We start from the raw sequence: 11584 nt of genomic DNA, 5'->3' as shown, positions 1-11584 counted from the left end.
TGTAACTTCCGCCATAATCGAGACGTAAATCGGGGATCTCGATCGGAAACAATCGTCTTCGGAATACCATGCAATCGAACAATCCATTCAACATAGAGATCAGCAAAATAATCAACGGCTGAGTTCATCTTGACCGGCAAGAAATGAGCTGACTTCGTGAGTCTGTCCACGATAACCCAAATACCATTGTGCCCTTTTGTATTTCTCGGCAGATCGGTGATGAAATCCATAGTAACACAATCCCACTTCCACTCTGGAGTAGGTAACGGTTGTAACAATCCAGACGGCTTCTGGTGTTCGGCTTTCACTTGTTGGCAGGTCACACAGTGATTAACAAAATCAGCCACGTCTCTTTTCATACCTTTCCACCAGTATCTTCGTTTCAAATCTTGATACATTTTCGTTCCTCCAGGGTGCATAGCAAAACTGGTAGAATGAGCTTCGTTCAGAATCCGTTGTCTTGTTTCTTTCCTGTTTGGCACAACTATTCGGCCTCTGTATCTCAAACTTCCATCAGAATGTACCTTCCATTCCCCAGGTGCATCTCCTGAGTATACCTCCTTCTTCTTCTGTTGTATCTCTAGATCCCCTTCTTGTTCTTGAACTAATTCTTGCTCCAATTGGGGCTCAATCTGCATACTTGCAATCCTTCCATCATGGAGTACGTTGACTTTGTACTGATCCAAAGTCTGTAGGATCTCCCGTTCAGCCATCATTAAACTGGCTAGAGTGTTTTTCTTTCTGCTCAGTGCATCAGCTACTTTGTTGGCTTTTCCTGGATGATATTGTAATTCAAAATCATAATCTTTAAGATACTCCATCCAGCGTCGTTGTCGCAAATTCAGATCTCTCTGAGTGAATATATGCTTGAGGCTCTTGTGATCTGAGAAAACAATGAATCGACCTCCATACAAGTAGCATCTCCAGATTTTTAGAGCGTGTACAACAGCGGCTAACTCCAAATCATGAGTTGGATAATTCTTTTCATATTCCTTCAACTGTCTTGAGGCATAGGCTATCACTCGCCCATTCTGCATCAGTACACATCCGACTCCTATTATGGACGCGTCGGTGTAGACTTCATAAGGATCTTCATTGTTGGGTAAGACTAACACTGGGGCAGTTGTCAGTCGTTTCTTGAGCTCTTGGAATTAATGCTTCTTCACACTTCTCGTTCCATTCAAACTTGAATCCTTTTCTGAGTAATCGAGTCATCGGGGTAGCAATCTTGGAAAAACCTTCTACGAACCTTCTGTAATAACCTGCTAATCCAAGAAAACTACGGACTTCTGTCATGCTCTTCGGTTGTTCCCAATTCAGAACTGCTTCGATCTTCTTGGGATCAGGAGATAATCCTTTTTCTGAGATGATGTGGCCAAGGAACTGTACCTCTTTCAGCCAAAATTCACATTTTGACTTCTTGGCGTAAAGTTGCTTTTGAAGTAATGTCTGTAGGACAATTCTCAGATGCTCTTCATGCTCTTCCTTACTCTTGGAGTAAATCAGGATGTCGTCGATAAAGACAATAACAAATTTGTCCAAGTATGGACGGAATGCTCGGTTCATCAGGTCCATGAATGCGGCAGGTGCATTTGTCAATCCAAACGGCATCACAACGAACTCATAATGTCCGTATCTGGTACGAAAAGCAGTCTTTGGGATGTCTTCGTCTCGAACTCTGAGTTGATGGTAGCCGGATCTGAGATCAATCTTTGAGAAGTACTTCGCTCCACTAAGTTGATCAAATAGCTCGTCAATTCTAAGCAATGAATACTTGTTCTTGATTGTGACTTGGTTCAGCTTCCGGTAGTCTATGCAGAGTCGCAATGTTCCATCATGCTTTTTGGCAAATAGAACAGGGGCTCCCCATGGTGATATACTTTCTCTGATAAAGCCCTTCTCCTTCAAGTCGTCTAATTGCTTCTTCAGCTCCACCATCTCGGCTGGTGCCATGCGGTAGGGCGGGATTGAAATAGGTTGAGTGCCTGGTACAAGTTCAATCTTGAATTCTACTTCTCTTGTTGGTGGGATTCCGGGCAGATCTTCTGGAAAAACGTCTGGGTATTCGTCTACCACTGGTATTGGTTTATCTTCCTTCTGCTTGGCTTGTGTGGAAATGATGAGTGAATAGCATAGCATAACTCTCTTGCTTTTGAAACAGACTCTCAGCAATGGGTTGATGGGTTGTAGCGGTTTGTGCAATCGGATGATCACCTCTTCTCTGTTACTCGTGACTACCTTCACTTTTCTTTTCTCACAATCGATCTGTGCCTGATTTTCTTGTAACCAATCCATTCCTAGAATAAGGTCGTAGTAATCCATGTTCAAAGGGTATAGGTTTGCTGTCAAGACTCGGTCTTGGACTACTAGTTGGCAAGATTGGTAAATTCTATCTACCTCGGTTGTTGTGCCAATGGGTGTACTCATGTGGATGGTTTCAGCTAAAGGTTCAGCATGCAATCCTAATTTCTCAGTAAAGCTAACAGAGACAAATGAATGTGAAGCACCCGTATCGAACAAAATTCTAACTTCAGTATTAAAGAGCAGTATAGTACCGTCAAGTGGGGCTTCTTCCTGGTTAGCTCTTACTGCAAAAACTCGTCCTCCTCTAGCTGGTTGTGGTCTTCCTCCGCCACCTCTTCCTTGTCCTCCACGATTGTTGGGTTATGGTGGTGCATGTTGCAATGGTTGAGCTCTAAATTGTTGTGGTACAGCCTGTATCTGTGGTTGTGGCCTGGGGGCATTCTGCTGTGTTCTAGTAGGACAATCATTTCTGTAGTGACCTTCACCTCCACACTGGAAACAAATTTGAAGTCTAGTCTTCTTCCAGTTTCTTTGGTTTCGGGAGGGTCCTCCCCTCTGAAAATTTCTTCTTTTTCCTAGTCTTGTTCCCTCAGACCTCGCAATTTCCCCTTTCTGTCTAGTTGCAAGGAAATCCTGCTCCTAAGCATAAGCAGCATTGACCACATCTTTGAAAACTGTAAACCTTTGACTTGCCAAGTATTGGCGAATCCCGTTCTTCAGACCTTGCAGAAATCTGACAGTCTTTGCCTTCTCATCATTCATGGTAGATAGGACGAAACGTCCAAGTTCAGTAAACTTTCCCACGTATTCAGAAACAGTCATGTTTCCCTGCTCTAGATCCATGAATTCCTTCATCTTTGTCATCTGCAGTGGCTCGGGAAAATATCTGTCGTAGAACAATTCCCTAAATCCTTCCCAAGTCATAGTGTTAATATTTTCTCGGTGCCTAATGCATCTCCACCATCCGTCAGCTTCGCCTTCAAACACATGTGTAGCTAGCCAGATCTTGTACTCATCTGGTGCGTTAATCGACTCGAGCTTCTTCTCGATGTGCGTAACCCAATTCTCAGCTAAATCGGGTTCAGAACTTCCGTGAAACTTCATCGGCTTAGTCCTAAGGAAACGATCTAAGTACTCGCCTCGTCGCTTATCTTCACGTTCAGCGGGAGTGAGACGGTTACCAGCTTGTTGAGCAAAGAAAGCCTGCATAAATTCAGCCATTTGCTGTGGGTCGAACCGATTATTGGCATTACTGTTAGTTCGATCGAAACGGGGCGGCATCTTGTCAGCAAGACTGAAAACAAATAAGGGAATGATTGACACAAGTAATACAAGGAACAAAAGTGTTTCAAGGGAAAGACTTATCGAAGGATGTGTTTGGTTGGAAACTTCGAAGGAATCTGCTGAATCGGCTCTGGGTTGGCATATCTTGCATATTAGTAAAAATAATCTACTAACAATCTTACAAAGTTATTTATTTATTTATTTATTATTATTATTATTTTAGGTCGTACCGCTCTGATACCACTTTTTCTGTGACGCCCCGAAACTGGGAACACCACAGCGGCACCCGTCTTAAAGATCTTGAGACTATAATACCCCTTACCCCGAGTATTATATTCCCAAGCTCTCTAAAACGAGTTAAGCCCTTTTTATTGAAGAACCCGGGTTGGATCAGAGTAGTAAAAATACAACGGAAGAAATTACTGAAAATGCCTCATATTATAAATAACAGTAAAGAGTACCAACCCGTGAGGGTTATATGTTTCAAATACACTAACCCTAATGCTACATAATAAAACAGTAGATAAACAGATATGTCAGGATAGTCCAACCCACGCCAGAGTGATTCAGTTTTCAACAAAGTGGTGCAACAAATTGGACTCATGGATAGCCATTGGGACATGCCACCTACGAGGATGAAAGAGTAACACCACCACAGATCCAAAGAAAGGATCTAAACCAGATAGCAAGACTGAAACTGACAAGCTGCAAGTGCCACACCCACGACCTCAATCTTGGTCTCCAACAACTGGATTATCTGCACTCACAAGAGTACAGTAGGGGGTAAGCGTCACATACGTTCATCGCTTCCCCTCGAGGGAAAATCCTGGTTAGGTTTGAAAGCAATACTCGAAAATATAGGATTTCAAGGAAAACAGTTTAAAAGCAATGCACACCCAAAAACAGGGTATCAATATCAATGATATTGTAACCAAAGCCAGTAATGATAAAGATAATTATGCCAATAATCAGTGAGTAAAGCCTTTGCATGCTCATACATCTTTTTCAGTGAAAATCCTTCCTGTCACGTGACATAGTTCAGAAACATACCTGCGACCGATCACATACAGGCCAACCGCCAGTATCGGAAATTCAACCACCACCTCGATACTGTGGTGAGAGTATCCATTTACCTGGTAATACCACATTGGTTAGCCTCCCCAGAAGGACATTCGACTAACCAGTCCGTACTTACCCCTCCGGAGGTTTAGGGGATCGAAACCCAAGGTCACAACACGTGCCCGTTACTCTCAGGTCGTCCAAGGTATCACACAGAAAATCACACAATTATGCCATACAAAAATCATGCACATTCTCTGTGAAAGACATTTTCATATACATATAGTACGAAAATAGGCAGGAAATCCAATAACCGGGATATGGTACCTTCCCCCTACCTGCTTTACCAAAGTGTGTCCCTTGCCTGATCCCTTTCCTGTGTCTGGGTCCCACTTGTACCTGTTGGGAAACTGGAGATCCGAATCCGACGACAGCTATTAGGAACGTACTAAACGTACTCTCGGCCTTGTCTGTTAAGACCAGGTAAAATTTAGAGGTTTGGCACTAGCGTAACTTTGCTAGGCTTCTCTAAATTCTTGATCCGGCATGACCCTGCTCCCCGAGGCAGACAGTCATGTCAAACCGTGTGGTTTCTAAGTTTATTTTAATTTATTGTCGAGGAGGTTGATCAGATATGAACCTTACAACGTGACCAGGTCAGTGCATGGGGAAACTGAGGGAGCTCTGGCTCAGTACCCAACGCTTGTATGCTCATGGACTGACCTTAGTCATCACGTTATTTGGTTACCACTGATATGGCCTCAATATTTATTAAGTTCATTTAATAACAACAGTTAAACGGTATTTCGTCTATAACCACCACTTAAACAACAGCAAATTAAATAAGCTGGGTTAAGGGTATACCTGTTGAAGACTTCGCACGAGCAGAGTCTCGGTACTACTAGACTTGCTAAATAATAAGATTAAAATAGCCTAATTAACAAGAGATTTATTTAACAAAATTTTAGCAGAAATTCGACAGGGATCAAGAAATTACCTATGGAGCTCATAAATGATTTTTTTAAAACTTCACCAAAACATAGCCTTCACACTACTAGAATTGAAGAGCTCGTCACTACGATCGCGTAGGCGAAATCGGATCGTCGATCGGAGCTCTAAAACTCAAGATAAACTCAAAACAAGATTGAAAAAGAGAGAGAAAGGAAGAGAGAGGAGAGAGAAGCTCTCTCTTGGGAAGCGTGCGGCTGAATTTGTGAGGATCAGCTGGGGTTCACGCCACTATTTATAGGGAGGGTGAGTGAGTCAACGCGGTTGACTCAAGTCAACCGTCATAACTTTGACCAATGAGAGATTGACACGTGGCGAAGGCCCTGACACTTGGCTGCACATGCAGCCATCAGATCTTGCTGCCATGCATCGTTGGACGCTCCAGATCGTGCCACGTGGCGCGATCTGGTGATTTCCTATTTTATTTTCTTTTTCCTATATTTCTCAACTTCAAAAATAAATTAAAAATAGCTCGGGACTCAGAAAAATACCCCGAAAAATACTACGGACTCGTATCGACTAGTACTAATTAACTATAAGGTCAAATTACCAATTTTCCCTTTAGAAAAATTTCGAAAATTTCAAGCTCCACAACTAAGATAAAATGCTTTTAAAAATAAAATTTTGGGAAATTCATAAAATAATCTCCCGGACTCGGAATAATACGAGACTTGCTCCGTTGGGTTCATGGGTAAAAGTACCACCTTTAAAAGGTCTAACTTGGGTCAAAACTCTAGTCAAAGTTGGTCAAACAATTAAAGCTTAAGGTGAAAAATACGATTTTCCGCCAAACAAATTTCTAGAAAAATTCTAGAAATTAAAGAAAAATTCCAAAATAAATTTGGAAAATTTTGGGTCTCACATCCTCCCCTACCCAAAATGAAACCTAGTCTATGTTGGAATATGCCCTAATACAAATCGTTTTGATAAACATATTGTATATATTTCTAACAACACAAGCAAACTTGTCTTTTATGTATCATCATTCATATATCCTTATATATGTGTGTATGCATAAAAGAGGTCCATGATTTTAAGTTGAGAGAATAATATCCTAAAGAAGTTAGGATGATGAGACTTATATCCCTCAATACTTAAGGTCAAAATTGTTCCTAGTCGCATAATTGATATTTGGACAATATCAATCCAGTAAGACCAGTATGATATATCTCTACTTAACGTTTAGGATAATTGGTCTCAGATTATCAATTGAGAGACACTAGGACAAAATCATGAGTGCCAATAAATGGTTCACTTAACGTGATCGACAGAACGAATACCTGTCATACAGTATTACTCACCCATCAATAGGAATTCGTTATGTCTTGATAATACAACTAGTCCTTAGAATTGAGACACTACAGTTGTCTTATGCGCTCAGTCGCTATGCTTTAACTGTAGGCTCCTAAGTTTAGTTAAAAGTGCAGATTGAGTATAGTTACTGACGTATAGGGACATGTGTGTGTTCAACACAGGATCTATCACTCCTGGTAATAGGAGAAATGTTCCAAGAGGCAACAGATATCTAGAATCAGGAATCTCTGGTCAGAGTACTAGATCATGGAAATAAGCTTCCTTTGATCAAATGGAATCTATACATAAGTGTTGGACCTCAAGGGCCATGTTAGAATGACAGAATTCCATATCCGACCATGATTAATCAAGAACATAGGATGATAGAGAGACTATATTGTGTTGCAATTGAGATGAAATAGGTTCTTCTCTCTTTCGGTTAATCTGTGTAGCTATGACACGCTACTAGGTGTCAATCATGGCTTGTGGAGATCGACCTAAGGGTAAAATGGTAATTTTACCCGGATTAGGTTGCTTTAGGAATGTCCTAAAATCATTGTCGAATTCAATTGGACCCTAAGAGGTTGCACGTACGCTAATAGGTGTGAGATGATATTAGAAATGGGCTTGAACTGAATTAATTAATGGATTAATTAATTGGGCCTATGACTATAGAAATTAAATAAAGTGATGGGCTAAGTGGGCTTGTTAATTAGTTGAATGATAATTTAATTAATTAAATAATTAATTGCCTAGTCAAATGGACCAACAAACTTGATCCATGAGACTAGGTGGCCGGCCCCCCTTGAGTGGAAATTTGGTTTCCACTCAAGTCTATAAATATGAACTTAAAGACACTTAAGTCATTACATGAGAAGCCCCAGAAGAAATCACTCTATGTTCTTTCTACTTCTCAAAAGCCATACTTGTGAGAAGAGAGCTAGCACTCTCATTCTCCAACAAGTTCATCCCTCCATCTCCTCCTAGCGTGGACTTATTAGAGATCATACACTTGTGTGACTAGAAGGATCAATTGGTGGAGAGCTTGGGGATTCACACTTTGATGGGCTTCCAATTAATCAAGAGAACAAGTACAAATCCTTCTTGGATAAATTATGTTTTATTGTATCATATTTCAATCCGAAGCATGATCATATATATGCATTTTAAATTCTGTTGCGTTTATATGATCAATTTCCAATAGTCTAGACTCAGTCACCCTTAACATTGGGTAAATCAGAGCAAACAAAATAAAGTTTAAAATTATATAAAGTATAACGTACATAAGCTAAATGAACAAGTAGACATTGTGTCTACTGTTGGAATATGCACTTTATGCAAATCGTTTTAATAAGCATATTGTATATATTTTTAATATCAATGGGCAAACTTGTCTTTTATGTTTCATCATTCATATACATATTATACCCTTATATATGTGTATATATATGCATAAAAGAGGTCCATGATTTCATGTTAAGAGAATAATGTCCTAAAGAAGCTAGGACAATGAGACTTATATCTCTTCTACTTAAAGTCTAAACAGTTCTTAGTTACAAGATTGATAACTAGACAATATCAATCCAATGAAGCCAATATGATCTATTGAGTATTACACATATGTCAGCAGGAATTCGTTAAGTCATGATAATATAACAGGTCTCTAGACTTGAGATGTCATAGTTGTCATGTGCGTTCAGTCGCTATGCTTTGACTGTATCATAAGGCTAGATTTCTAGAGTTTAGTTCAAGATGTTGATTGGGTATAGTTACTGACGTATAGGGGCATGTGTGTTTTCAACACAAGATCTATCATTCCTGATAATATGAGAGATGTTTCAAGAGACAATAGATGTTTAGATTCAGGAATCTTTGGCCAAAGTAATAGATCATGGAAACAAAGTTTCACGATCGAATATAATCTATACATAAGTGTTAGGTCTCAAGGATTATGTTAAGGTTGACGGAATTCCATACCCAACCATAATTCAGGAACATAGGATGATAGAGAGACTGTATTATATTGCAATCGAAGACGAAATAGATTCTTCTCTTTTTTCGGTTAATCCGGGTAGTCATGAAACTCTGTTAGGTGTCAATCTTGACTTGTGGAGACCTAAGGGTAAAATGGTATTTTATCCAGATTAGGTTATTTTGAGATCATGTCTCAATCCACTGCCATATTCAATTGGAACCTAAGAGGTCACACGCCAATAGGTATGAGATGATATTAGAAATTGGCTTGGATATAATTAATTAATGGGTTAATTAATTGGGCCTAAATAATAATAGAAATAATATTAAAATGATGGGCTTTTGGGCTTATTAATTAATTAAATTGTTAATTACCAAGTCAAATGGACCAACTAACTTGGTCACTAACTTCTTAGCGTGGACTAATTAGAGGTAATACATCTTTATGTGACTAAAAGAACCAACTGGCGGAGAGCTTGTGAATTTGCTCCTTAGTAGGCTTCTAATCAAGAGAATTAACAAGGTATGAATCATATTTTGTAAATCATAGAAATTATTGTATCATATCTCAATTCGAAGCATGATCATATACAATTTATTTTCCACTGTGTTAATATGATCATTTTCTAACACCTACAATGTCAATGTACAGGTGAGAGTCGAAGGGATGCCTCAATATGATACAAGTCAACCTCAACAAACTCCACTACTTGGGGGGAAACATTCAAAACAAAACGTGAAGGAAAATCTCAATAAGCGAGTGGACAAATTTCCTTTCAAATCATTTTCTTTTCAAATCTTAATCAAATTCTTTGTCTCAAGTCATTCCTCTTATAAAATATTTTATTTCTTAAAACATTTTATTTTTTAAGGGTTTTTTTTCATATTTAGTACCTAAAGTTTGACCATTGTCTTAATATGGTACCTAAACTTTTATTTGTCCCAATTGAGTACCTAAACTTTTATTTTGTGTCTAATAGGTACCAAAATGAATTTGTGTTAAAATTGTCAACAAAAGGGGGCAATATAGTCACTAAAAAAAATATATTTTAATTATTTTCTTTATATGTTTAAAATTATAAAAACAAAAAAACAAAAAACAAAAAAAAATGCTTGATGCTTGATGCAGTCCTCCTTAACATGAGGGTCCTCCTTAACATGAGGGTCCATGGCCGCTTAATGTTGGGGGCACAATGCTTGATGCAGTCCTCCTTAACATGAGGGTCCATGGCCGCATTGCAGTATGTGGAATGATTTCACAGTATAATCTTGATCATCCTGAAGGTGTGACAAATTTGATGTGTCTCATATATAAGAGGATCCATATGCAAGGATTTACAGTTCGTGATTACATTCACCTCTATCCCAATTACTTGGACTATATTCTGCCTCACATAAGAGAGGGAAGAGTGGTATATTTGGAAGACGTTGCTAAAGGCCTTGAGAATGGACCAGCAGCACTGGTAGGACTTTTTAGTGGTCGCAATGTTGGAAAACAAGTAGTTGTAGTTTCCTAGAATCCTAGCAATGAGTTGGCCTTTACTTGTATATCTTGTTGTGCCTGTGTTATATGTCCGTTTTGCTGTCTGGTACTAAATTTTCAGTGTCTTGTGTTGGTCAATGATGTAATTTAGGTTGGTTTGTGGGGGTTTTAAACAGACTGTGATTTTACTTGTGGGGAATTCGTGCTTACTCCAGGTACATAAGACAGCAAATAAACTATCTGTTGTCTGCATTAGTGAATTTTACATCGTAATATATGTTATGCAAGAAAGTTTATATCACATTGGATGTTTCTCTTTATATCTCTTATTTTTAATTTCTTTCTTTTATTGTTGGAGGACTTGGAGCTACAAAGAGAAAGTGAAGCTGAGGTTGCATTTTTTATGATATGTAAAACAGTAATGCTACACTTACCACATTTTTATACCATAATTTCATACCATCTTACAAGAGCTCTCCACATTAGTATGAATGATTGATTAGGGCTTTCTTCTTTGGGCTTTTTCTTGGCTTATGGCCTTGGTCGTTCTGCTCTGGCCCATGTTGTTCTCCCTTTGGGCTTGTTGAGAAGTATTTCATAACAAAGAAGAAGGAAAAAAGTATGTGTAAATTATGTGATGCTTACATTGTACAATTTTTCATTGATTTATGTGACACTTCAAATAATCTGCTTGATCTTAACTCCCAATCAATCAATCATCCCCAAACTCCATCTGAAGAACCAATTCAAATTTAAACAAGTTGTTTAGACAAAAAAAAAAAAAAAACAATTACGGTATCCATTGATATTTAATGCTAAATAAAAATAGTAAGTAAATTTGGTATGATAAATTATTGTAGATTATCTGCCCTCTTGTTCATATTTAAATAAGAATTAGTTGGAGTTTACTTAATTAATAATATAGATGCAACTATAAGTCAAAAAACAAAATATACAAGTATTAAGTTGAAGTACTCAATTATTCATAATGTATATTTATTTATTTGAGTGTGGAAGACTCGAAGCATTCAATAACACTTATCTTGTACTATTTTGTACTCACGTACATACCATCTTGTTTGACCGAAGCAAACGTACATATCATCATCTTTTATTTATTTAGTTACTTGCAAGTTGCAATATACGGATGAATTGCTGGCCGCTGACCCATTTAATTCA

The 11584-nt window shown here is 38.5% G+C and overlaps 2 protein-coding genes across 2 annotated transcripts; one reads left to right on the top strand and one right to left on the bottom strand.

The window, feature by feature from the left end:
* Positions 1–2943: 2943 nt before the first annotated feature.
* LOC147293230 (uncharacterized) lies at positions 2944–3585 on the bottom strand. The gene has a single exon (XM_086231035.1). The coding sequence runs from the start codon at positions 3583–3585 to the stop codon at positions 2944–2946; it is 642 nt and encodes a 213-aa protein (XP_086087161.1).
* A 6530-nt stretch (positions 3586–10115) lies between these two features.
* On the top strand, positions 10116–10439 carry LOC147293229 (2-alkenal reductase (NADP(+)-dependent)-like). Its single transcript, XM_086231034.1, has one exon. The coding sequence runs from the start codon at positions 10116–10118 to the stop codon at positions 10437–10439; it is 324 nt and encodes a 107-aa protein (XP_086087160.1).
* Positions 10440–11584: the final 1145 nt, after the last annotated feature.

Source organism: Dryas octopetala, chromosome 2 (assembly GCF_963921425.1).
Source record: "Dryas octopetala chromosome 2, drDryOcto1.1, whole genome shotgun sequence".
Classification (NCBI taxonomy): Eukaryota; Viridiplantae; Streptophyta; class Magnoliopsida; order Rosales; family Rosaceae; genus Dryas; species Dryas octopetala.
Note: the sequence above shows the minus strand (reverse complement) of the source record. Positions and strands in the feature narration are given on the sequence as shown.

Bases quoted from the DNA above. Each gene is read 5' to 3' on its own strand.
- LOC147293230 (XM_086231035.1), bottom strand. From the start codon at position 3,585: ATGCCGCCCCGTTTCGATCGAACTAACAGTAATGCCAATAATCGGTTC.
- LOC147293229 (XM_086231034.1), top strand. From the start codon at position 10,116: ATGCTTGATGCAGTCCTCCTTAACATGAGGGTCCATGGCCGCATTGCA.